The sequence below is a fragment of the Clupea harengus genome, chromosome 25, assembly GCF_900700415.2.
Source record: "Clupea harengus chromosome 25, Ch_v2.0.2, whole genome shotgun sequence".
Lineage (NCBI taxonomy): Eukaryota > Metazoa > Chordata > Actinopteri > Clupeiformes > Clupeidae > Clupea > Clupea harengus.
The window spans coordinates 8,700,758-8,727,153 of record NC_045176.1 but is presented as its reverse complement, the minus strand read 5'-3'; the positions used below and the strand labels follow the sequence as shown (position 1 = coordinate 8,727,153).

General features: G+C 45.3%; 1 protein-coding gene across 2 annotated transcripts in view; it reads left to right on the top strand.

Annotated features, from left to right (window-relative positions):
• The first annotated feature begins 809 nt into the window (after positions 1 to 809).
• rbm33b (RNA binding motif protein 33b) overlaps positions 810 to 26,396 on the top strand; it is a 28,885-nt gene continuing 3,298 nt past the window's right edge. The window contains exons 1-15 of one of the 2 annotated variants that reach the window (XM_031563345.2): positions 810 to 951; positions 1,875 to 1,950; positions 2,364 to 2,412; positions 3,162 to 3,235; positions 3,581 to 3,890; positions 5,260 to 5,319; positions 6,374 to 6,533; positions 8,958 to 9,160; positions 13,995 to 14,094; positions 14,623 to 14,681; positions 18,563 to 18,665; positions 19,068 to 19,492; positions 20,583 to 21,017; positions 22,501 to 22,779; positions 23,041 to 23,664. In XM_031563345.2, the coding sequence (XP_031419205.1) occupies positions 933 to 951; positions 1,875 to 1,950; positions 2,364 to 2,412; positions 3,162 to 3,235; positions 3,581 to 3,890; positions 5,260 to 5,319; positions 6,374 to 6,533; positions 8,958 to 9,160; positions 13,995 to 14,094; positions 14,623 to 14,681; positions 18,563 to 18,665; positions 19,068 to 19,492; positions 20,583 to 21,017; positions 22,501 to 22,779; positions 23,041 to 23,664 (2,976 nt within the window). In that variant the 5' untranslated portion in view covers positions 810 to 932. The remainder of the gene's footprint in view (positions 952 to 1,874; positions 1,951 to 2,363; positions 2,413 to 3,161; positions 3,236 to 3,580; positions 3,891 to 5,259; positions 5,320 to 6,373; positions 6,534 to 8,957; positions 9,161 to 13,994; positions 14,095 to 14,622; positions 14,682 to 18,562; positions 18,666 to 19,067; positions 19,493 to 20,582; positions 21,018 to 22,500; positions 22,780 to 23,040; positions 23,665 to 26,396) is intronic. The other variant, XM_031563346.2, reaches the window with a different exon arrangement.

Here is a 26,396-nt window from a genome sequence, read left to right as displayed (position 1 = left end):
GTTTTTGGAACATTCAAATCTGTTCTAGAAGACCCCAAAAATAAAATTAGGAAAATTGAAAATGAGTATAATGGGTCCTCTTTAAGAGACGTTCTAGTGACAGATGCTAGCATGGGAACCAAGCATGGGAGGCAGGCGTGCTAGTACCATGGGGGTCGGTTGTCCACGGCTGTCGCCAGCATGTTAAGGTGTCAGGGAGTGAGGTTTACTCACTGCGCAGCATTGTACCCATAGACAGTGGAAAGAGACTGTACTCGCTGATAACCATTACATATCATCACATGTTCCCCCTCATCTCTGTGAAAATACCAACCCCCTTAAAGAGAAATTACATTAACCACTGAGATTATAACATGTTAGGATGATACCATTTTCTGTCAACTGAGGCTATGTTCAAATCAATCACAGGCCTAATACATGATAAACAAGGTGGTTTAAGAAAAGATTTATACACAAATAAAAAAAGCCTTACCTGGATAATCTAATCTCAATCCAGTCCTGATTGATGTATGTAGGGACCAGCCCTATGTGTAGACCAGACCTGCCTTTGACAGGCTGCACTTACTGGTGGAACAGAAAAGCAGTTGAGTCAAGGTGAGGAGCAGCTTTTCCCCTCTACCAATTGCTGCAACAGATAAGGCTGCCATTGAGTTTTCCAGTTTGCTGGTGTCAATTGTTCTTTAATTTTTTTATTCAAATTGTACTCCCCATGAAACAGTAGGCGTATACTTCTGATCTGTTAAAATCGTCCACATGTTGGTATCATTCGGGATTTCTCACATTTATCAATTTCCCATAATCCCTCAAAATTCTCACACACGGTCAAATCTTTCAGTAAGAGGGAATATAGTGAGCTAGATTGCAAACTCTGAGTAGTTTGTTAGGTGGACAGTGTTGCACAATTATCAGGTTTAGTAAACTGCAGTTGTGTTATGGCCTCCGATTTTCAAGGTAATGTTAAATTTAAAATAGTTAAAGGACTTTGAAGTTTGAATTAGTGTCATTGGAACGCTGTGTCAAGAAAAGTTAGCCAGTTGGCTAGCTATGTTTTGATCGAGGCAAAAAGGGGTGTGTGGGAATGACTATTAACCTTGTTATTTTTACTAGGCTTTGATTTCTTTAATTTGGCATTCAAGTCTCTTATGTCAGACAACTAACTGAAGTTGCATAGCGTGAACGTGCAAACATGCATCCTTCTAAATGGTTCCAATGATCCTTTAGTTGGCTAGCTAGCTAAAATACATAATCAATGTGACGTAGCGTTAGATGGCTAACGTTAAGGTTTAACAGTCAGCCTAACCAGGCTGCAGCTAATCGTCCACAATATAGGTCATCCAAATGTAATGGAGGAGGCCTACTGAATGCACTTTTCTTAAAATCTGACGTTTCACAAAGTTCATATAAATCGTTGCTCAATGTGCCACGAGTTTCTAGGTTATATTTTGGTTATGTTATTAGCACCAATCCATAATCCAACATATCTTGTATTGTCTGACTACACCCGGATAGTACCGTGATCTTGTGCCATTACGAGTTACATTTTTGCCAACATGGCATGAATAGCCAATGTTTTGATGTAGCAAAGGACATGTAGTCGACATCTTTATGGACACATTTCTTTCCACATTTTGTGTTGGCAGTTTTATCACATTAGCTGGATACCTTTGCATGTTTTAGTTAGGCTAAAGGGGTCATACGTAAGAAATGTTTCTTTTGCTTTGAACCATTAGCTGCTTATTCATCCCTCAGTTTACAGAGTGGTTTCTTGAAGCAAAGATGCGCCATATGTTCCTTTATCATTGCTTTAGTATAATGGTCAGCTTCTCTGTCTCCTTACACGAGTTTGGCCTTTACCCCCCCCCCCCCACCTGCAGATAATGAGTCAGATGTACGTTACAAGCTTGGTGTAGAGCAGTCTCCCAGGAGGAGTCAAGATGAAGACTTGGACAGGTAAGCTAATGTTAGCATCGTATGTCTGGAGTTCCCTGTGAAAGGACAGACATGTCATACCTCTTCCTCTATATAGACAGATGCATCATTTCCTGATGTAATATAAGATTGACCTTTTACTGAAGGTCATTCATTTGTGTCAAAGGAGCAAAGACATTCACTTATATGTTGGGTATTATTTATGCCGATGAAACAGTGTTTTGTTCACATGCAGGCCAAATCATTTTATGCTGCAAAGACATATCTGAGGAATAAAAAAAAGTGTAAAGCTCTTTGAACTTCATTTAAAGAGATATACACAGGCCATGTTGTATTCAGCACTCAATTGATCAGATTTGAGAATGTATTCTCTTTAATTTGAAAGCACAGCACAGTGAAATGATTAAGTGTCCCGGTATCTGTTTCCCCTTAAGTGATTTGGATGTGTGCCTACTTGATGATGTGTCTTCAGACACCAGAAAGGTACGGTTGGCTCATACATGGAAATAATCATATTTTTGTAAAAGTGTTATTGCATACTTTACCTTCTCAATCATTTCAGAGAGGTTAACACTGATGAAGATTAAGGACCACAGCCTCATCTTCATCTGTTACTGAAATGTATGTTTGTTTCATGATGGTTCCTGAGGTCTACAGTGAATAGCTGTTTGGTAATCAAATGATTGCAAATATTTGCCACAAAGCTGAGGTGAAGTTGTGCCCAGGGCTTGTGACAGGTGGTCTCTTCACAGGGGAAAGTGCCCTGCTTTTCCCACTGGTAACTTCATATGGTCTACTAACTATGTCCTGAGGCACAGTGGCAGTGTGTTTCATAGACAAAAAGGGTTGTGCGGCCCATTGAAGAGATACACTGTAGTTATGGTAGAAGAAATGGAGGGAACCACAATGTCTGTAAATGATATCATAGCCTTGATATCAAACCAGAAGGATCCATATACAAGCTCAGAGCATCTCAAGTGGTGTTCTAGTAGTTAAATCATATCATGAATATTTGTATTTAGGGAGTGTAACAAGGCCTTACTTAAGTGTGAATGTTTCACTTGGGTATATTGTTCAAACCAGTGCAATTGAATATTTTGTAAGATAATGTGATGGATGTTATAAGATTATTGTGGTACAAAAAGTCCATCTGTGTGAAAATGCTAAGTGAACGTAGTTATCTTTATCTGTGAAGGCATTTGGCAAGCCCATTTTTGTGTATTATTCTACAGAACATGTCTGACGTGCCGGATGAAGATCTGAGCGATGACCTTTTGCAAAGTGATGAGGAGGAGCAAATTATGAGGTGAGATGAACTCTTCCACTACCTGCCGATGTCCTCTCCGTGCCGAGCTCTCTGAGCAGAACAAGGGCTCTATGCTGAGCAAACACTGCCGAGACGCATCACCCGTGATGGGTGTGTTATTTCTAAATGCCCTTATCTTGCTGTCTTTACTCCCTGACAAACAAGGATTACGTGGCTAGACTCGGGAGTGCTATGATAAGCGGAGCATCAGACGCAGTGCAACGATGATGGCCTTTAGTCAATATTGTTTCTGTTTTTGCCAGCTTCAGGTTCACATTGGCAGAAATGTAGTGTTAAGCTCATGCTCTGAACTAAGTTGTCCCCTTTTGTGATGTTCTTCCACAGCTACCATGATACAGTAGACAGCAGCCAAATTACCAGTCATCTAAAGACACCATGTAACTCCCAAGAAGAAATCGTTAGAGAAACCATCAGAGAATCTCCCCTCTCGCCAGAGAAAGAGACAGTGGTTGACCTCAAGGGGCGTCAAGGACCACAAGGTAAGAATATCTCTGGTCAAGATGGGAAGAGGGTCCGCAGCTGCACTGCTGGTGTCACAGAGGCCGAAGAGCTAGGAAGCTCCGCCGGAGACCAGGAGAGCGAGGATGAGGCCGTGGACGTGGAAATCAATGAACCGTTCGATGATGAATTTCAAGTAAGTCCACACAGAGGCGGTGGTGTATCTCCGCTCACAAGATAACATTGTTGTCTTCTTTTCCAGGGGGTGGGGGTGGGAGGAGCGATTTTAAATCTCCTCTGGTCCCATTGGGAAGCGGGTGGTAGAGGGAGAGAGAGAGAGAGAGAGAAAGAGAGAGAGAGAGAGTGTGTGTGTGTGTGTGAGAGAGAGAGAGAGAGTGAGAGTGTGTGAGTGTGAAAGAGAGAGAGAGTGTGTGTGTGTGTGAGCGTGAAAGAGAGAGAGAGAGGGGGAGAGGGAGGGAGGCAGGTGGGGAAGGGGGGGTGGGTGATGGAGAGGTGAAATTAGATCCATTATCGCACCCTGACAGTTTATTTATCTGCGCCCTGACAAAGTTTGTGCTGACAGCTTGTTTGGCAGCGCTGGATTGCTCCTGTGTCGTAGGGTGAGCCACGAGCTCTGACCTTGAGCCCCGTTTCCCAGTGGAAAATGCAACACTTTTGTGTCACTGGAGCGATGCGCTGCCAATTATCAGAGCAGGATATTGTGAGAGCCCGCTATCTAGGATTAGGCCAGATCTGATAACGGTTATGCTCAGGTGAAAAGATTATTGACCTTTTTAAAAAGATACCCATGAGGCTTAGATACGGTGCAGGTAATTGATGCCTTTTTTTCATTGCCTGTTCTTCTGTCCTTATGGAGTGAGCTGCAGAAAGAGAGGTCAACCCAGAGATTTTGGGGATGATATGTCAGATGTGATTGATCTGTGTGAAGGGTGTGACTCATGGCAAATGATCACCAGGATCAAGACATGACCTAAGCTGTCATTCGGCTTGTGATGAGGAGTTTAGGTCAACAGTTCAGGGCACAGATGCTTCATAGTGACACAGAGACAGTGCCTCCATTTTTTTAATGTGTACACATTTGTTCACTTCAGAGGTGAATCCATGATTGATATCTATTGTTTTGGCTGGGCTATGTTGTTTGATTTGGTTGTATGCAAAGGATGTGTTCAGTGTGGCACTATGAGGAGGAGCTGCTTTTGCAGCAGGAGGAGATAGCCTGATAACATGATGGAAATCTCATCTGAGAACCGTCATTGACAGAAAACATAACAACAGCCGACACTTGAAATGAATCCTGTCCATGCGCTATTTCGTTATTACTGGTTTTCATTATTAAACAAGAAAAACAAAACAAATGAATGGACCAACAGTGCTGTGAGTTGATTGACAGACGCCCATCAGTGGTGTTGTCTCTATGAAGCAGCATTACTCCTAAAGGCTGTACATAAGACGCTTGTTATCCACATTTACTTTGACATAATGTGTGTCTGTTTGTCCTCATGTTTTGGGTAAATATGGGCTTTGTTGTCATGAATGTGTCCCAGGTCATCGAGATCAAAGAGCATTCTGACCTTGAGGCATCCCTCATAACTGAAACCACAAAGGTACTGATCTTGTTTTTTTTTTTTTATTATTATTAGTCAGTACATCAATTGTGGACCATTTTTAAAATAAATCCTCTTTTGAGATGCCCCAAACGGGCTAGTGGGCTTTAGAACTCTGATGGAGTGAAGTTGACATGCATTTGTATATTCTTTGTAAATGAGCCCCATATAGATGAATCTGGTTATTGGCCTCCTGGGGTATTAATAATTGTTATTTGCCCTGAAAAGACTCAAATGAATTGCTTCCCTGTCCAGGGAAAGTTCAGTTTACCTCTGTCTTACATATTGTCGGTGGCAATCAATTCATTGCCAGGTTCAAAATGTTCTCAAAATTAATGTTTTTTTGAAGTAAGGCAAAATGGGCAGATTGTTTCAGTTTAGAGACTCATGAAGGAGAGTCATCTGTATTTTTGCTTTGATTCAGAATTGACTGGTTACCACATGAGAGGCTTTTCACCTTCATGGATCTTTTCTGATTGATTTCATGTGATTGGCTGATGTGAGCCCTTAAGGCTCACCCTGCCATCTTGTGCCCTCGGTTAATTATTCTCTCCTGTCGCCCGCGACACACCTCTTCATCTAGCAGTTCAGGGCCTGTGTGGCCAGAGACGGAGCCATGACGAGTGGCTGCCGTGCAGATGGCGTCTGCCCCATTGATAGACTCACACACATGCACGCACACACACACACACAGACACACACAGACAAACAAACAAACACACACACACACACGAGCCATGGCAGACGCGGTGCAGAGTGCGTTAGTCTCCATCTGTGGCGCCTTTGATTGTGTCTGGACACAAAGGGCACAGAGGGAGGAGGGCCTGTTTGTGGAAGGGGAGAAGAGGGGAGGGGAGGGGGTGTCTATTTGGGGGAAGGTTCATCATTCACAGTCGGGAGAGTTAAAACCGGTGGAATGCGAGAGTGTCTGAATCAAGATTATTATTAGGCCTACTGTTATTATTTTAGAGCAATTCGTTTTCTGTCAGCGCTGATTCCAGGTTGGCTAGTTTGGGAGTCACAGAGGTGAAAACACTCCTTTTCCCCCCTTCAGGAGTGCTGGGAGGAGGAGGAGGAGGAATCCAATGAGGAGGAGGACGATGATGATGAGCAGCCCTGTCATTCCCGTTTTAAGAGTGAAAGGAAGGAGGGCATGATGGTGGTGCGCTTGTCAGATGGAGCCCGTCACAGAAGAAACATCCCAGACACGTTAGGTAAACCAGGTTCAGATGGTGACAACAAAATACATTGGATGTTTTTTTTCTCTTGCTTCAGTTATCTTTTCTTTTCTTTTTTTTTTTTTTTAAAGTAAGAAATGTAAGCAAAGGCAGCCTCTGTAAATTGCAAGAGCTCATCCTGCTGAAAACATTTAGCCAAGACAATTTCTCATTTCAGCTTAAGGCTGGAAATTTCTATTGTGTCACAACTTGTGACTGTAAGTGACAGTTTATTGCCACTGGAGAGAATGGCCCCATACTTGCTGATTGGAGATGTCATCTGAAAGCATGCTGTTAGCGGGACTAGTGAAATGAGTCCTGACATTTGGTCTGAAGGAAGTAATTGCTGATTCATAGAGGAAGGGGAGAATAGCTGATCAAGCTGCATAATTTGATGTGTTGTTTTATACATTTTCACATCCAATCTTTCTAAGCTAAAGTGAGGAACTGTGGAAGCCTTATCCCTATGCTGTCTATTCTAGCGAGCAGAGTGGTAGGAGCCGTTCAATTAAGCTGTAAGCTTATGATAATTTGCTTTGACCGTCAGTGTTTCCCCTACCGTTATATTAGGGGGGCGCCCCGCCCCCCCAACGGCACCCCCCGCCCCCCCTGGAAGGTCAAGTTAATTTTGTTAAATTTTATTTTCTATAAAGCGCCAGATCACAACGGAAGTAATTTAAGGTTACCTTTCCTATAGAACAGGTCTATAGCTTGTTCTTTTATTAAACTAAATAAATAGCCTTATGTTATTTATCTTATTTACACGACGGCATGTAATTTCTGTCTCTACATGGTCGCGCGTTTACAATTCTCTGCTCTCTGTATCACGCATGGCAGAGTTCCGCCGCGATGCGCACAAACACACACACACAGACACGTGTGCGCACACACAGGTGAGCACGCTCCCACCAGCGGACAGAATTGGGCTTAAGAATCAGTGCACAGCTACGGACACTTTTAAGCTTTAAAAAACTAATATCCAGGCGTTCATGAATCCGGCAGAGATCTTTTCCTAGGTAGGGTCGACAATGAGGCCCAATGAGAATGGCTACAACAGACGTGGAAACAGAACGTACGTATCCTACAGAATGTCCGCACCGAAAATTCAGAAATAGATCTGGCTTCCATTTTTTATCATTTTCTGCGAGTTGTGCGTGGCCCTTTTTACATAGAGTATGGTAATAAATCTATGAAATGTAACGAAAATTATTCATTTTGCTGTGAATAATGAAGGAAGCAATAAATCCGATTATTTGCCAAACCCTCAAGAGCTGTTGCCATGGAGATTTAACGTTACTTTCTGTTTGAAGACAAGGTAGCAGCTAGTGTTGAAGAATGGATGACTTGAAATTGGACGACTTTAAACTAATATATGAAATTGAACAGACATCAACACCTATACGGATAAAATAAATAAACAAGGATAGCAAAACAGATTGATAAGCAATGAGAACGGCAGAAACACAGGCAGGACGTCAGATGACGAGACAGATCATAGTGACACAGGCTGTTTTTTTTTTCGTCATATGAAGGCTGAGACATTCATAACATTTTATTCAGTCGTACTGGTCCTTTTGTAATGCCAACATGTGCACTTCGTTGTGGATAAGTAAAGCCTATTTTGCTACATTTTTGTAGTCCTGGTAATCTTTTGTTTGGCATATTGGTGAGGTTATTAAGAGGACCATTTCTCAATCGTTTTGTTCTTGATGAATTAATGTTTGTTTATTAATCAATTATTTTTCAACAAATAACTCAATTATAATTACAAAGAGGACAATTCACAACTTTTTATCGCAACTTTCACTTGTTTCGCCAATTTCATTGCAACAAAAACCTAAAAATAAAAACTTTCATCGCAACTTTTTGGAAAAGCTCCTGCGAAATCAGGAATTTTAGGCCACAAATATCTCAAAAAATGTTCTTCCAGAATCCCAAAAAGATACACCACTGCAGCGACAAAAGCTGCACATTTTGTGGATAATTGTCATAAAAAGACATGTTCCGATGTTTAGTTGTTATATTGACTGCTGTCATTAAAAGAAACACATGAACACCATGATTCCTTGAAGCGTTTGTGTCGGTGGCCATGCCACGCCGCGCCGCGCCGCGCACCGTGCACCGTGCCGCAGCCCCCCCCCCCCCCAAAGCTGTAAACATAGGGGAAACACTGACCGTTGAGTGGTGTTCTTACTACACCAGTTGAAATTAGCTACAGTATAATGTCTTAATATTAAAGGGGAACCATTTCACTCCGGTACAAATTTTGACCCAAACAGATAAGGCCCAGGTTAAAAAATGACTGAGTTCGCCTTTAAACTGCACACCTATGTTATGTGGTGAGTTAGTTTCTTGTCCTGTCCTTTCTGTTTTTTTTTCACTCCAGACAATCTTCATGCTTTTCAAAATGTTGTGCTCCAGAGCTTTCAGGGGAGATAAACGCAGCTCTAAAGGATTGTAAAACTGGAGCCAAGCAGCCTGCGAACCGGCCCGCTGCCTCTGACGCTGCCTGGGGAAGAGGAGGTGCTGGAGGCAGAGAGCAGTCCTCTAGAATGGAAGTGAGAGGAAATCAGAGGGGTTTTGAGGCAAGACCTCCGCACCCAACCCAGCGCCCAAGTGTGCAGGTAAAAACGCATGTTGTCGACGGCCACTAGTTTTGTGAAAGTAAAGGAAATAAAAATTGGGTTCTTTTTCGACATCTGCTCCTCCCAATCCCCCCACCACCGTATTGTTTGTGCTGGCAGCATCCTGTGAGTTTGTGTGTGATGGTCTTTTCCTCTGTCCTTTACCTCCTCCGTCCTTGTGGAAGCCATGGGAGTTTGCTTAGGGGAACGTCAATTACCCCCCATTCTTTTCATTCACGCTTATCTCTGTTGATATATGGATTATAGCAAATAGCTTGGCAGTTGTCTGTTTGAAGCGCATTACGTGAAATTAGTTTTGTGTTTTCCCTTGGATTTAGCATACTGCGCCGTCTTTTTTCGTGATTAGAATTCAATCTTTCTTGGAGCATGTAATTCCACTGTGGGGATGATGTGTCTTATTAAAAAAAAACAACGAATATAAAACCCAAATCAAAACTTCTCAATTAAGAAACTTCAGTGTGTGGAGCTATGAATGAGACACACTTACACCAAAATAAAACTAAAAAACCTGAAGTGAGCCATTTCATTGGCGATAAACAGCGCTGGCGTGCGGGCTGTCTAATTGAATGACGGCAGAAAGAAATCAATCTCCTGCCTCGGCCCCTAATGGTGACTGAGCCGTGCGGCGGGGACTTGAGAGGTGCTGTAATTGCTAATTTAGCAGGTCAGGCGAAGGTGAAACAAGAGTAAATTATGCGTCTGTGTCTCGCACACACACACACACGCGCGCGGCGCATTTGCATTCTGTGAGAGGCGCGAGGCATGTGGCTGCCTGCCTGTGCCAGAGCGACAGGGGCCGGGCTAACAGGCGTGGGTGGCAGGGAGACATCTTCATCTCCACCACGGCTTGTGACGGCGACAGGCCCCGGCTCTGATCTCACGGTAAACCTGTTGACTACATACATGTGCCCCCTGTGCATTAGATCTCAGGTAGTCTTTAAGTTGTTGGTTTATTTGATCTTTTAAATCTCCTAAACAGGAGTGTCTCTTTTGAAAGGAGTCTATGTGCGTTCTCTGGTATGGCTTGGTTAGGTTTTAGACTGCTTAAAAAAAAACTCGTCTTTTCTCGAAGTGTTCGGCTACCATATTAATGAACCATTGACCTAAAGGCCCCGTCACACCATAACGTTCTGGTCAACGTTCTCTGAACTTTCTGATTGTTCAATTTCGAGCATTCTAGGGCGAGGTGGACACATCTGGCGTGTGACTAACGAAAGAATAGCGTAGGACTGACGCATGACTACTAGCGTGGGCCTCATGCATGAGGAGCATGTTACAGCGACCAAGTGACGTGTCACTGGTGCGCGACAAACGTGTGCTGACGTGTCTGCTACTAGCGCTGCTGCAAGTAAGAAGATGATAAATGCTGCTGAAAGTAAGAAGAATACAAAGCCTCTTTCACTAGCAATGTCTTTGGACGCAGGTTTACTGTTATTATTACTGTGATTTACGAAATAACGGGCGTTATTCCTGGGGTTTTATGTTATTAAAATACATGATTTAAATTTGACACTGAATTTGTGTTTCTCAATGTTTATTATTAGAAAACATCAACACATCCACACACATTGTCCATGTCACAAGAGTCTTCATATCATATCCATCTGCCATGGAACAACACCAGCTATAACAGTGCTCAGCTATGTTCAAGTTCAGTACATCTACTTCATGCTGGGCTCAAGCAAGCAAATATACCCTCCACTCCGCTTTTCGCTAGATTATGCAATGACCTTGCATGACATGATAGCATGGAATATGTAGATTTATAGTGCACAGAATAACGTTTGCAATGATGTAAGTTGCGTTTGTTGATCACATATGGTTGATAACATATTAATTGTAGAAGGGACATGATAAAATCAAGATCTTCCCTTGGTGAAAAAACTTTCGCTGATATCTTTGTACGAGAGATGGGTTAGGTGCTCAAATTTCCCGGGATCAAAGAGGACGTTAGTAGGCATGTCCAAACTAAAAATCACGTCTCAGGATTGCTGGCACATAAGTTATTTCGGGTGCATCAACTGTACTCAGTCTACCCTACCCAACGACTGACAACGATAGCCAAACGCGTGCAACGTTAATAAAACGTTCCACGAAAGTTCTCCAGCATTTAAATTAAACGTTGAAGAACGCTGGTCTCCATGAGAACTTTTGTGCATGTTCAAAAAAAAAAATTCGGACCAGCGTTCTCCGCCGATCACCGACGATTACTGACGATTACAGCCTTCACCAGCTTTCACACAACGCTCTTCTGGTGCTGTACCAGCGACCATGGACGATTACCAACGTTTCCTCTAACGTCATAGAACGTTGACCAGAACGTTATGGTGTGACGGGGCCTTTAAACAGTAAAGCCCAATTTATGGTCGTCCGTTTACGCAGACACAGAGACACGGAGAGCCCTCTCCGTCGTTGCAAACCCTCTCTGAGCACCTCTTTGTGGCCTGACGTGCATCTCCCAGATTTTTTAACTGTCCGTCAACGTCAATCCGTTGCTGTTTACCTTGTGGGTAGTAGCATGCTAACATTAGATAGCTGGCTCAGACACCTCGCAAATCCCCTCAGACGTATTTTTCAGTTACAATAACGGGGTTTTTACATTGCACAGTGTCTATTTCACGGTAACTTAAAAAAAATCTAAGCAAAAAAAAGTCAAACAAACAACTTTTAAATTGCTGTTTACCTTGTGCGTAGTAGCATGCTAACATTAGATAGCTGGCTCAGACACCTCGCAAATCCCCTCAGACGTATTTTTCAGTTACAATAACAGGGTTTTTACATTGCTCAGTGTCTATTTCTCTGTAACTTTAAAAAAATCGTCAAACAAACAACTTTATGTAAAAATACAACCACCTAAGTAGTTTTGGACCGTCGGAGAACCATAAATGTTCACAAGTCCGTCGAAGCCGTCCGTCCGTCCGGTTACGCTGTCTTAAAAGTATATTTCGGAGCATCATGTTGGCTTGAGGTTAAAGAAACAGAAAAATGGTCAGTACTAATCAGTCCTCAAAAAACACTGTTGGACAGGTAGGAAAGGACGTTGGAAACATCCTGAGAATATACTAGAAAAAGAAGCCAAAAACACAGAAAGAATATTGGCACCTAAAGACAATTGAAAGTCAATCAGATTTAAAATAGGATCAGGGCAATAAGAGCATAGTGAGTGGTGCGTGGGTAAGTAGCATGGAGGTAGTGTTGAAGCACTCCACTCCATCTCCCTGTCTTCTCCTCTGGTCTTTCCATTCATGCACTTAGACAGGCAAGGAGTGGAAGGCCCCCTACCCCCGCATTATCTCTGTCTCTCTCTCTCTCACTCTCTCTCTCGCTTTCTCTGTCCCCCCCTCTCTTTCTTTCTTTCTCTCTCTCTCTCTCTCACACTCACACACACACACACACACACACACACACACACACACACACACACAGTGTGTGAGGTTCTCATTATGATGCTTTGCCTTTTTTTCCTTTTCATTCTGTGGAAATAGCCATCTTTGTCTGAGCGCTACCAAGGTGCACGGTACCCTTGTCCCAGCAGTGAATGTCCTTCTCTCAGACCCTCCACCAACAGCGTATTGGACAAGCTGCTGGGCAGGCCTGTTGGCCCGGCATGGCATTGGCCCGGCGTGGCATTGGCCCATTGCCCATTCAATGGCTTTGCCACCTGTGTTTGTGTTTAGATGCTAACATTGCAGGCTCTTTCCAGCCCCCTCTCTCGCTGTGCACCCTAGCCCCTCTTAAACAGAGATCCCACCGTATTGCCATTAAGAAGAAGAAGAAGAAGAAGAAGAAGACCCCTCATTATGCCGGCTTTGCTTGTTTACACTGAATCAATCAAAGGCGGCATAATGCTGTAATGCTGCAATTGTGTGTTTTTAGACAGCATGCCGGCATTCCAAGAGCAGAGGCGGGATGTTTAACATAGTGTCTATAATGCTGCGTTTCTAGACCACTTGGAACTCGGATATTTTGAACTTGGAAAATTGCACTAGAACGGCACTCAGAGAAAACTCAACTCCGAGAGAGAACAAAAACCCTGGCTTCAGTGAGGAGTGTCATTTAATCATTTTGACATCGTTATCAATATGGCGATGAACCTAACCGAGGCTGTGACTATATCAAAGGTTAAAAACCTTTTTTAAATGTGTGAGAAGCTGCATGAAGGGGCAGAGTGTCAAAATTAACTAGAAAAAAGTTGTAGATAATTATTGATACCCAGTAGATAGGAAAATCCACTGGTGAGTCATTTGCATTTGGCTTGAATGCATTAAAGTTGCGCCGGTAACAACCGTCTCAGAAAAAAACTACCCTACCTGTCATTTTCAAAAACAATAACAGGTGAACTTAGTCTTGGCAGGCTCTTGCAAGCTGTGCACATTTATAGCTTTGTTCAGACTCAAGTTTGTGTGCATCATGTACAACATGTTTATGCTCATCATGTCGGATTCATGTGTTCTGACAACACAGTAGTCTTGCTTCGTTTTGGTTAGCTGCTAGGCTGCATCACACTACTATCCCACCATGCCGGCTCTCCCTTTCACACTAACGTCAAATCCGGCTCTGTGGTGGAACAAAATTATCCCCCATTCCATGTTATTATCTTTTATACAGAATGGCGAGGCGGAATAAAGGCGCAACATTCCCGCCTCGAACAGGCCACTCCTGTCTCCACTCCCCTGTTCACTCCGCTCCCCTGCTCTGATAGGAACGTCACTACACTACACCTCTGCTTCATGGAAGAGGGCCTTATTCCGTCTTCTCCGTAAGCTTTTCAGCTCGTTCACACATTTTTCGATGTTTGTTTCTGCTCCTTCAGCCACCACCACCACCACCGCCACCGAGCTATCAACGCCCCAGGCCCCCTCAGCAGCGATTCTTCAACCAGCCACCGAGCTTCGCCCAGCCAAGTCATCAGGGTAGGGCTCCACCATTGGGACCTGTGGTTTTAGGAACAGTCCTCTCTAGGCATTCATTTGCTTCGATTGATTGCACTGGGGCTACACCACACACATGCTAATACAGGTTTCTCTTAACTTCCATTAGTTCAAAGCGCTCTGTCCTCGAGTAGAGTGTTGTTCTGATGTTGATGGGCCATTTATGACTTTAGAACTATTCATCAGATGAAAGAAACTGAGGGTTTGTACATGGAATAGCAGTCATTTTATTTTATATTTTTAAAGGAAATTGACAGATAAAAAAAAAAAACTGGAGCACTCGTGTAAAACTATTGCATTTATGAATGTGACAGTCAAATTTGACATGTACTTCATATTCTTTTAGATTCTTTTGGTCTCTCTATCTTATTGTCCCCTTTTTAGGTGGATTCAAAAGCTGGCTAGCTTGTCAGAAGTTATGTGAGTTGTCTTACATGTTAGCACACTTGTTTTGGTGTGTGTGTTTGTATCATAGAGAGATGGTTAATGGGCTCCTTCCTCTCATTGCAGTGCCCTTGATGTCTGCACAAAGCCAGGCCAAGCCTGCTGTGGCTCCCCAGTGCCTCTCTGTGAGTAGCAGCTGCTCTCTCTTTCTGTGTGTGTGTGTGTGTGTGTGTGTGTGTGTGTGTGTGTGTGTGTGTGTGTGTGCACGTGTGCGCGCATCCACACAAAAGGAGAGAAGGAGGAGGGGATGTGTGTGTGTGTGTGTGTGTGTATGTGTGTTTCATATAGCTATTAACCATCCCTGCCCTGGCTAAACACTGTTTGGAAATGTGTAAACATTGATGTGTGTCCCAGCACAACTGGAAATGTTTGATAGCAGCTTTAGGCACTTATGTTTATTTCATTTAGATGTGGGGCGTGGGGTGTGTGGGGGGGGGCTGCACTGGAGGATGGAGGATGTGAATTTGGCACAGCTAACTGAAACACAGTTTTTAACCTAGATGCATTCATTCTTCATATATAATGATGAAAGGCTGGGAACGAAATGATTTGTCTCTTACTCTTTTGCTTATTTTGTTCCAATGAGAAGTGTGTTGCTGCATCCTCCCGACAGAGTGCTATGGGCTGAGTGTCACGTCCGTCCAAATGTATTTTCAAGCTGAAATCATTGATTTGTCAACCACGGGCATCAGAAATTTCCAAAATGTGCTTTGCCTTGACCCTCTTTCTTTGGGATGTGTGTGCCTGATTGACATCTGCTGGCGAGGGGGGGCTCTTCCTGAAAAGGAGGCAGAAAATTGGGTTGCTCTCGGGGTCGTCTCGGGGTCGCCGTGTCAAAGCCACTGCCCGGCCCGCGTGTCAGCCCCCATCAATTCACTCCTCCAAACTCTCCCCTGTTCCCCGCCACATGTTTGCCAGGCCGTTTATGCACGGTGAGTCCAGGGGCTCGCCGGCTCTGGCTGGTGTTTATCATTTTGTTGTGTTGCCGTCTCACTCGTCGAGGCGCAGCAGAGAGGAGACGGCTGCAAATCCCTGTCGCGCCCCCGTTCAGCCAATCGCAGCGCATCTCGGGCCGGCGCCGGGGTAAAATGCCATTTAGAATGCAGGTGACAAAATGCCCCCCAGAAACTTTCGTTTGCCAGTGGGCATCTGATTAATCACGATTATCATACCATTATCATACAATCACACAGTAATCGTACATGCGGGGTCCCATCTGCAGCCTGTGTTTACGGAATATTTTCCGTGAGGGGGACCGCGAGAGAGTGGGGGGGTGGGGGTGGGGGGGTGTTTAAATATTAATCCTGCCCGTCATTGGGAAGTTCATTTAAAAAAAAAAAAAAAAAAAAATAGAAAGGAGGAAAAAAAGCAGCTTTGAGGATTTCACCAAATTGAAATGGATGGATTGCCTCCAGTGAATGATCTCATTAATTCCATTAATTGCGACACAGAATGCACCGCCTGCTGTTTGTTTGCAGTAAATGACAGCTCTGATTGTGCTGGACTCAGATAATGGTGTGTCTGTGTCTGTGTGTGTGTGTGTGTGTGTGTGTGTGGGTGTGGTGGGTGCTTCACTAGTTTGCAGTATTGGTATTTGGCACTACTGCTGTGTCGTAGGCAAGGTGAGGAAAACTGGCAGCCAATTTTTCCCCCACTTATCATGAAAAGGCCCTGAGGTGAGCATAATGAAGAGGGTGGCATATCATTACATTTCTGTATTGATTAGAATAATTTTTCACCTTCCAAGGCATGAAAAGGACCTGTAATTACTTTTCACAAAGAACGTTCACTACAAAATAGGATTTATTCATTTTGCAGAAATGAATGCATGGAGCATGTTTGTGTTGTCTGAGCGGTTAGCTGAGGGGTTTAGCGGAGTCCATCTCTGCTGGTCTCAGTGTCCCAGTAGGATTGTCTTTTCATGAAGCCCCACCGCTGCATCCCGTGCCTTATATCGGCACGAGCTCTCATATCTGAGCTGACCCAAAACACAGAGCTGGGCAGAAGTGAAGGTGGCTTTAATGAAACGTGCCTCTGTTGTGCTGTCAATTCAGTCTGGCACAGTCAACTCCCCAACCCAGCCTAGAGGCATAATGCAGCCACTGCTGAATGGCTTTCCCCCCTCTTTCACTCACTCTCATTTCTGTCTCCCTCTCCCTCTCTCTCTCTCTCTCTCTCTCTCTCTCTCTCTCTCCCTCTTTTTCTCTCTCTCTCTCTTTTTCTGTCTTTCTCTCACTTCCTTCTCCCCCACTCTCTCTCTCTCTCTCTCTCTCTCTCTCTTTTTTTCTCTCTCTCTCTCTCTCTCTCTCGCTTCCTTCTCCCCCACTCTCTCTCCAGCCCCCCCACCCCTCCCAATCTATTTCTTTCTCCATGTTTTTTTTTTTTGGTTCTCTCGTTTCCTCTGTCTCCCCTCTACCCAGCCCACGCCAGGCCAGTGAATGGACACACACGCGCGCGCGCGGTTATCAAACTCGCACAAGCCACCCCAGCGCATTGTGGCGTTCTTTTAATTAAATCCTACCGGGGACTGACTGCGACCTCTCGGAGTAGGGGAACTGATTAAGCATACAATGGGGCAGTTATTCCTTCTCACTCTTCCATTTACTCTCTGTTGCATAGAGGCGCTGATTAACTTTCTGTTTGGGTCAGCCAGGCTTTTTGCTCTCCTCGCAGTGAAGAGGGAGGAGAAGTAATCAATTTTCATTTCGAATGTTGATTGGGGATGATAGGAATCGGGTAATTAACGGCAGGTAGGAAGCTGTAAGTGCGGCGCACAGTGATGGAAGGTTCATTTGTAAGCCAACATGGATGTCAGGAGGGGAATGGTGAAAGCAGAAATTATTTATTATTTTTTATTTATTTATTTATTTATTTTGTGGAAAAATCAGATCATGGGGTATGTGTTTGTGTGAGCTTGCATGTCTCGGTGTGTGTGTGTGTGTGCTTGCATGTCTTGGTGTGTGTGTGTGTGTGTGCTTGCATGTCTTGATGTGTGTGTGTGTCGTCACGCATGTCTCGGTGCCCATATGTGTATATATGTATATGTTAGGGTTACATGTTAAGAACTATGACATGTTAGATTTTTGTTATAATCTATAAAACCTGCCAGTGGAATTACAAATATGATGTGAGATTTAGGATTCAGTTCACACAGCATCCACTTATCTATTAACATAATTAGTAATTAAATGAACATTTGAGAATTAGCTGTTGTTTTGTTTAAAGATGACTAGTGAAAGTAATAGAAGGTGTGATTATTTGTATCTTCAAGAATTCTGAATGAAAGGATGCTGTTGTGTCTATATTTCTGCCAGTCCTTTGTGTGTGTGTGTGTGTGTGTGTGTGTGTGTGTGTGTGTGTGTGTGTGTGTGTGTGTGTGTGTGTGTGTGTGTGTGTGTGTGTGTGTGTGTGTGTGTGTGTGTGTGTGTGTGTGTGTGTGTGTGTACTCTCATCTGAGGATTTATTCCCTGTGTGGCATGTTTACAAGCCCTTTGTGTATGTGAGTATCTGTCTGTCTTTTAAACTTTGTTGTGTCTTTTTCTTGTTAAGTGTGTGTGTGTGTGTGTGTGTGTGTGTGTGTGTGCGCTGGGTGTGTGTGTGTGTGTGTGTGTGTGTGTGTGTGTGTGTGTGTGTGTGTGTGTGTGTGTGTGTGTGTGTGTGTGTGTGTGTGTGTGCTGGGTGTGTGTGTGTGCGTGTGTGTGTGTGTGTGTGTGTGTGTGCTGGGTGTGTGTGTGTGTGTGTGTGTGTGTGTGTGTGTGTGTGTGTGTGTGCTGGGTGTGTGCTGGGTGTGTGTGTGTGTGCTGGGTGTGTGTGTGTGTGTGTGTGTGTGTGTGTGTGTGTGTGCTGGTGTGTGTGTGTGTGTGTGTGTGTGTGTGTGTGTGTGTGTGTGTGTGTGTGTGTGTGTGTGTGTGTGTGTGTGTGTGTGTGTGTGTGTGTGTGTGTGTGTGTGTGTGTGTGTGTGTGTTGGGTGCACACACACATGCTCACTCACGTTCTATATCCTAAGGGAGCCGCTGCATCGGGGCCGCCTCGCTTCCCCCAGCCCCCGGGATCCCAGCATGCCGAGCCCTGGAGGGGACAGGCTCCCCCAAAGGAGCGGAGCTGCAGCGGTGAGCCCCCCTATCAAAAATACATAAGGCCCCCCCCGCCACAGCGGGGGAGCACCTCACGCCAGCCCTGCCGTTTGATACGGGGAAGGGAACATTAGGATGGGATGCCCTACTGCACCCAGGGAAGTGTTCTGCATACACCTTCACAGCAAACGTTATGTACATAGAATTATAGGGCGCGCACGGTTAGCCACGCCGGCATATTGTGGGGGCGCTCAAGGTATGGCTTCTCCCCAAGCCCCCGCTGGAAGCAGCCAGGCTGCCCAAGGTGTAAGCAGAAGTTGAGATGTCACATCAGATCAGCCGAAATGTGGCAATATGGCACCACATGCTCACTTCCTCTCTTTTTGTCTGCCCCCCCCCCTCTCTTCTTTCCTCTCCCCCCCTCCCCTCCCTTCAAAGAGCCCCAGGTCCCTGGACAGCATATGCTTGATCAGTGGCGCTGCCCTCGTCCACTGGACTGTAATCCCAGGTTCCCTCTCCAGGCTTGCAAGCGGCCACCACCCCCATCCCCACCAAGGCCCAGGACTGAGCCATGGCCACAGCAGGGCCAAGGGCTGGAGCTGGAGCTGGAGCTGGAGCCGGGGCCTGGGAGAGAACAGGAGATAACGGCAGGGATGGAGCAGCCACCGGGAGGTCGCAGGGAGCCCCTGAAGTCCTGGTTACCTCTACCTCCTCCCCATAAGGTGCCGGTTGTGTTTAACTCAGGGCCACACCTCTCCAGGCCCCTCCTGCTCCAGGGTCAGCCGTCGCCTCGGCCCTGCACCCCCACCACAGACCAGCCTCCAGCCACTCCCTGTGTGTCCGTACATCCAGCCAGGTCTAAGGTGCTCATTGCTGCACTCACATACATGCGCACATACCATGCAGTCTTCATATAGATCCCACATATACATATGAAGTCACACATTTATGTCATTATCTGTGTTGTTTGTAGTATGTTTTTGTTGACATTTTTTTTACTTTACCACAAAACCATTCTCTTAGCCTTACTTACTTACATACTTTGTACAATGTAGTCATCACATTGACGTGTTTTGGATGGCATTGTGACCATGCCTCAGATCAGGCTTGCCACACTGATGACGTCTAATGAGAGTGGGGTACTCAGAGGCTTGACTGCCCTCTAGTGGTTAAGAAATCCCTGTGAATCAAATGGGCCTAAATCTAAATCCCTCCGCTTTTCAACAAACCCATAACGACTAGTCAGTTCATGTTAAAATGACCCGTCATGCTATCATTTAAAGTACGAATGCAGAAAAACTGGGCAGATATATTTTGTAAGTATATAAAGAAATTGAATCATTATATGTGGAGATGAATTCCCAATTCTGCGGAGAAAGTGCATGGAGAATGTACTCGATTTCGGTTCAACTAGATTGCGGTAGATTAGACATGAGTGTGGTGTTAGGTCTTTTACAGATGCTTAAAGGACAGTTGTAGCCTGTCACTGTGCCTCAGCGGCTAGCGCTGAATCACCAGCTGCTGCCAGATCAACACCTTTGTCACCATACTCCAGACCAGCTGCCACGGCAACAGCACCAAACCACACCCCCAGTTTGCCTTCTGCCCCTATCTGTCCAATCACAAAACCCCCTGCAGTGCCTGCCCCTTTCTTCACACTGCCTGAATTAGGCACAGAGGAGTGATGATTTATTTATCTCTCTCTCTCTGTCTCTCTCTCTCTCTGTCTGCCAAATGGACACATACTCACAAATGACATTGTCTATTAGTGGTGAACTGCCAAATGTTCTGGTTCCTGAGTGTCCATTGTTGTGTATAAGTGGTTATGGTCTATTTGACGGTTATGCTGGGTGCTTTACAGTTCTTCATTCATCTGCATGCAAATGAAGGTGATCCACACAGAATGTACCGCAAAACTGAAACCTACACCTCTAATCTATCTGATTGCCCCAGGTCTCTCCTAGCTTTACTATGGTAACTGCTCCTGCTCCTGCTGAAGCTGCACCTACCCAGCCCCAACCCCAACCCCAACCCGAACCCCAGCCCCAAGCCCAGAGGCAACCCCGTCCGCACTTCCCCGGCCTCTCAGGGACAGGGCCTCCCGAGCACGTCCGCAAGGACGTCTCCCGGCCGACTCCGGCACCGGCCGCGCAGGTGAGGCCCATCAGCAGGGCCGAGCAGAGCGCCAAGCCCGTGGTGGTTGCCAGGGGAGTGCCCGCCACGGCCATGCCAGCGCAGCGTGCCAAGGCCGAGCCGGCTGCCAGCGCCGCTCCGGAGCCCAGGGCTCCGACGAGGAATGTGGGTCAGAAGGTCAAGGAGGAGCCTCCGTCTCCAGCCCTCCGCGCCCAGAGAGCGCCGGCCAAGGCCTGTGTGCAGGCGAAGGAGGAGGTCAGTCAGCAGCTTAACTCTGTAATGGTCATGGGGCACTCAGGAAGGGCAGGACGGATGGGCAGCCGGGGTCTTATTGAGTCACCAGGAGAAGAGTTTCATTTTGTGTGGTCAGTATTCTATCCAGCAAAATCAATCTGAATTGAAAGAAGTGAATTATGAATGTCTCTCAGTGCGTAATTATGCCAGTGTTTACCAAGTTTAGGAAAGGTACAGTGTCGTTTGCAGTGTATTTGGTTTTTGATAAAAAAAGTTTTTATATTTATTTAAACATTTTGTCCTTTTTATATCACACGTTGAACTCAGCCAGGCGAGGTAGGTCAAGTACGGGACTGTGAATCCCAGACGAGAGTCTTTAGATTTAATCATCAGTGTTCCTGAAAGTGGCTCCAGGAAGGGCTTGTGATGATGCTGATACGTCTGCTAATAGAGTCCTATACTCCCTTTGCAGTCAGCCCAAGGTCAGGTGGATCTGCTGAAAGCTGTTCATTAGACCCAATTATTAGCTCCGAGAATGCACTCGCAGAAAATCAATAGCCTTTTCTCCAGCTCCTTTCACAGGGTACTGCTGCCAATCAATCACACCCCCACCCCCGCCACCCCTTCTCTGCCACCCGTCTACCTTTTGCTTTCCTCTGCTCTTTCACATCCAGCATTGTCAATGACCTTCTAAGCATACCAGCCGCATGATAAAATACCTCTGCAAGGGGAGGTGGGAGGGTGGGAACAGAAACAAAGAAAGATTGTCACTGTTTTGACAATGTCAGTATTTCTTTAGATGACTTTGAAATATCTAGCCAGCCACGTAACACGCTAATGCTTCCCAGGCTATAACCTTGAACATGAGAGGGATGAGACGCTTTGTGTTGAGTGTACTTAAATGTTCTGTTATTACTGAAATCCTGTGTCATCCATCATATTAACTTCTTTTTTTTCATTGGAGGTTCAAAGGAAGTGCCAAACTGTTAGAGACAACTACATTAAATTGGCCCACAGTGAATGAGTGAATATCATGTTGACTCGCTGATCAAATTGTACAAAACTCGGAAACATCAAAAAAACCTAGACAACAGCACAATCTGATCGTTCACCCCCTAATACATGAAATTACTTGGGAGTGGAAAATGACAACCAAGAGTGGAAACTGCTGAAATTTGGAGTGTCATTCTAGAATTCTTGTCAAAATATTTCAGTGACACATCAGTCAATAATCCATATTGTGAATGGATAACGATCTTATACTGTATCATTTTCATGCTTTGAAAGTGTCATTCTGTCTACAGTCTGAAAGCAGGTAGCAATAGGACAATATACAGCATATTTTGGTGAGACATCAAGCAAGTTACCTTACAGCAAGTCAGCTTGTATCAAGTGACCTACAGCCCATTCTAAATTGCACCTCACTGCTATATTGTTAATATATGTGTGTCGATTGACACGGGTGTGGGCCGCACGTGACGCATGTGCCACTGCTGCCTGGCAGGAGGACGAGGAGACGCGGGTGTACAGAGAAAAGATGGAGGAGCAGAAACGGAAGAGGGCGGAGGTTGTCCGTCAGAAGGAGCTGCGGAGGCAGCAGCAGGCTAAGGAGACGCAAAGGGCCCTGCAGGAGCATAGAATCAGCCAGAGCCAGGTGGACCAGCAGCGGTGGCCCAGGGGCCAGGGCCCTCGGTGGGGCCAGGGATGGGGAGCGCACCCTTACCAGCAAGGCCAGAGAGAGGGTCCTCCGTGGCAGTTTGACACTAGGGATACCTTTTTCCAGGTAAAGACACATGTCTTGTTTGCATGTTCTGTGTGCGTTTTGTACTAGGACAGGTGTTTGCATTCTAGCATGCAGTGTCTGTGTATCTCCATGCATTCTCCAACATTTTCTCATCAAGAAGAAACTTGGCTCTAGGAACCATGACTTCTGTTTTTCTGTTTTCCACTGCATTGAATTTGAAGTCTCTGCTCTCTTTGTCTTATTCTCTCCATTTCGCTCGTTCAGAGTAACTTTATCTTGAGGGGTTTGTTTCCTCCAAAGGGACCAGGCAACATGGGACCAGCTCACTTCAGAGAGGAACAGCAAGATGAACAATTCCCAAGAGGACCAAGCTCTTTCCACCATAGCCAGAGAGGGCCGCCACGGAGCTGGACTGACCGTCTGCAGGAACTAGGACCCCAAAATCCCCTGCAGCAGAGTCAGCAAAGGCAGTCATGGGAAATCCAGCACCACATGCAGCACCAGAACCAACCACACGCAAGGTTCACGCCCGGGAACTTCTCCTCAGACATGGGTCCTCGTAGCATCCATGGCCTCGGGTCCCACCAACCCCAATCCCAGATGATGCCTCCTCCTCCTCGGTGTTTCCAGGAGCGACCAAGCTCAGCGGAGCCTCCGTCGGACAGGTTCACCTCAGGCCCGTGGCCCCGTCTGGCTCCTGACGAGCAGAGCTGGTTCCAGCAGCCCCCAGAGGTCTGGAGTCCCCCGGGGGAGTGGGGGCCCCAGACGCTGCAGCAGACGTGGGTGAGGCTGGAGGAGCAGGGCCCCCCGGAGCCCATCAGGCCCACGCTGAAGAGGGTTTTTGCACAAATGGGAGACGGTGAGGATGAGGTGCAATCTCCGGTGAAGGTGATCCGGCAGATCATTCAGCACGTCAGAGCGGAGGTGAGTTTATGTCTAGTCACTACACATCAGTCATCAGTCATCGCACAGATTTGTTGAAAACCTTTAACACGTTTTTAAACATGTGCATTATTCTCCTGGATTACTATGAAGTGGAGAGCAGTGGAATACGAGACATATGTATGATCAGTGGATGAAAGAGTTAATTCTGTAGAAGTGTATTTTCGGGTTGATAATATGAAATGATTTGTCACGAAATTATGTATAGCTAGTAGACATCATGAAAGTGGACTATGGAATGTATTTACTGATAAGCCACATATCTCAGATCGCTGGTCTTTACCAAGATGCTGTAGTACCCTCTTTCTGGTCAGCCATCCCACACTGAGGCCATGGGGCCTAATACCCAACTGGGTAACACCAACTCCACAAATACGCAGTCCTCGACACGCACACACAAAAAAAACATATACAACTTTTCTTCACCTAGACTGCATAGTGTAGACCAAATTCATATATGTGTGATGGACATAAAAACATCTCTGCCCTGTCTAAATGGTTTGGAGTACCGGTAGCCAGACTGTAAGGGAAGACGGAGTCACTCCACAGGGTTTCAATGGAGAACAGTGAAGCCGGATTGGGGGCTGTTTCCTGTTGGGCCTCTCGTTGGCTGTTGGCTGTTTGTGTAGTGTGCAAGCATCAGGCTCTGGTTGGTGACGTAAAGCAACGGAAGAAACGCGGTACTAGTCGCGTAGCTGCGCCCCAAAATCCTTTTGGCTCACTTTGTCTGATTTTGAATGTGACTGACATTTGAGCTCTTTAAGGGGTACTACTTTTGGTACAGTTCATTTTTTTTTCAATTCCCGGAGAGCTTCTTACCCAAACAACACGGTTACTTCTCTCCCACACTTTTCAAACATCACAAAACAAGTGTATTGATAGGTTTCTCACACCCCTAATATACATCTGTGAAAATTATATAATGTAATATTACCTGATGAGGTCACAATAGAAAACACTGTTGAAAATGGTCAACTTTCTCCTAGTGCTGGTTTCTGCCACCAGCCAGCGCTCACGTATGCAATGTTTGGAAACACAGGATAGGACATCTCACTCCACAAATAAATACCAAAATTGTTGTTGAGTGTGCATCCCATCTCCGCAGATTAACAGTATAATTGTTTGAAGTGAGTGCTTGCTAAAGTGTCCCATATTTTCTCATAACTTCCCATGATCGTGTGCATGTACAGAATAACCAAATAGGGATAATAGGGATTTGAACAGTTATGCTGCAAATGGTTATCCGGATATTCGATTATCCATACGCACCTCTATTTAGTGTTTAGTGTTTTTTTTATACATATCCTGTAGATGAGTTGTCTCCGGTAATGTGTGTTTTATACATGTCCTGTAGATGAGTTGTCTCCGGTAATGTGTGTTTTATACATGTCCTGTAGATGAGTTGTCTCCGGTAATGTGTTTTTGTTGGTTTGATTCTATTTGCCATGATTGAGTTCTTACCTTAGGCTGTTGATGCATTATTGAAGAGTCCTTATTGTGACACAGTGTTGCTCATAGTGGCAAGAGACTGCATTCTTTTGTTCTGTCGTCTGTCGGAACTCAGCTTTCAGAAGCGTTACAAGTATCTTTTGTTTTTCTATAGTTATTTGTAGTTATTTTTTTCAGGTCCTTAATCTTTATACCAGCTCTGTGACTATTCACATTCAGCCTTATAACCAATGTCCTCTACTCAAGGTGGGAGTTTTCCTCTAGGTGTTCTTTCATCTCCTATAAACCTTGTAATTTTCTCCTAGTGACACACGCTGTTGCTAAGCATGCAACCTTTTACATGCATTGTGGTGGTGTGCAGATCTCCTCTGGTAAACCCTCCCATCCCCTCCCCTCCCCCCTTACCTTTCCTCCTCAAAGGCATCCTGAGAAGAAAAGGCGCGCGTTGCCGCGGCTTGGCTTTGAGCTGCGATGAAGATAACATGGTGTCAGTCTTAATAGAGGGAAGTGTAGGAGGGATGTCTTTGCAGAGGGGAAATATCTGCAGACAGCCGGATCAATGACGTTTGCCTTTGACACGGCAGAGCACAGGCCTTGGCTGAAAGACAGCTCGGCGAGATGTTACCTAGGGGACATTGTTTTGCTGTCAGTCTCGGCAGCCCCCGACAATGTTATCTTTCTCCTGCTCTCCACTATCAAGTATTTTGCAGGTGTGCAGAAATGGATGTCACATTCCCCCCCCCCTGAAGACATGCAATTAATCTTTTATGTACGTGCGTGTGTGAGCAGCTAGCAGGCGTTTGTGTGCCTGTAATACCTGTTAAGAGAGAGTTGCCAGTTTGGCGGATTTGGATTGAAGAGCTTAGCCGCAGATAAGGGAAATTAATTTTTCATCAAGAATAATAGCGGTGCGGCGCTAACAGGCCGTTAACAATGCGCCGTCTTACAACAGATGGCGAATTTGTCAAGTGTTGTCACTCCAGGATAATGCGTCTTACGAGGTGACTGGTGTAAACGTGGGTGTGATTTCCTAAGGACGAGGATTAATCAATTTACCCTGTGCTGAGACCACCAGACCACAGATAGCAGAGGCTTTTTTTCAGTTTTCAGTGGGATGTGGAAGACGTAATACACCCTTGTAAGACTGAACACGTACAGATATTTTGGATTACATGGTAAAGGTTTTGTGCGGTGTTTTGGGACACATTTGAAGAACTATTAGTGGAACTTGCAGACCATGGTGAAATACTTTACCACAGAGACTC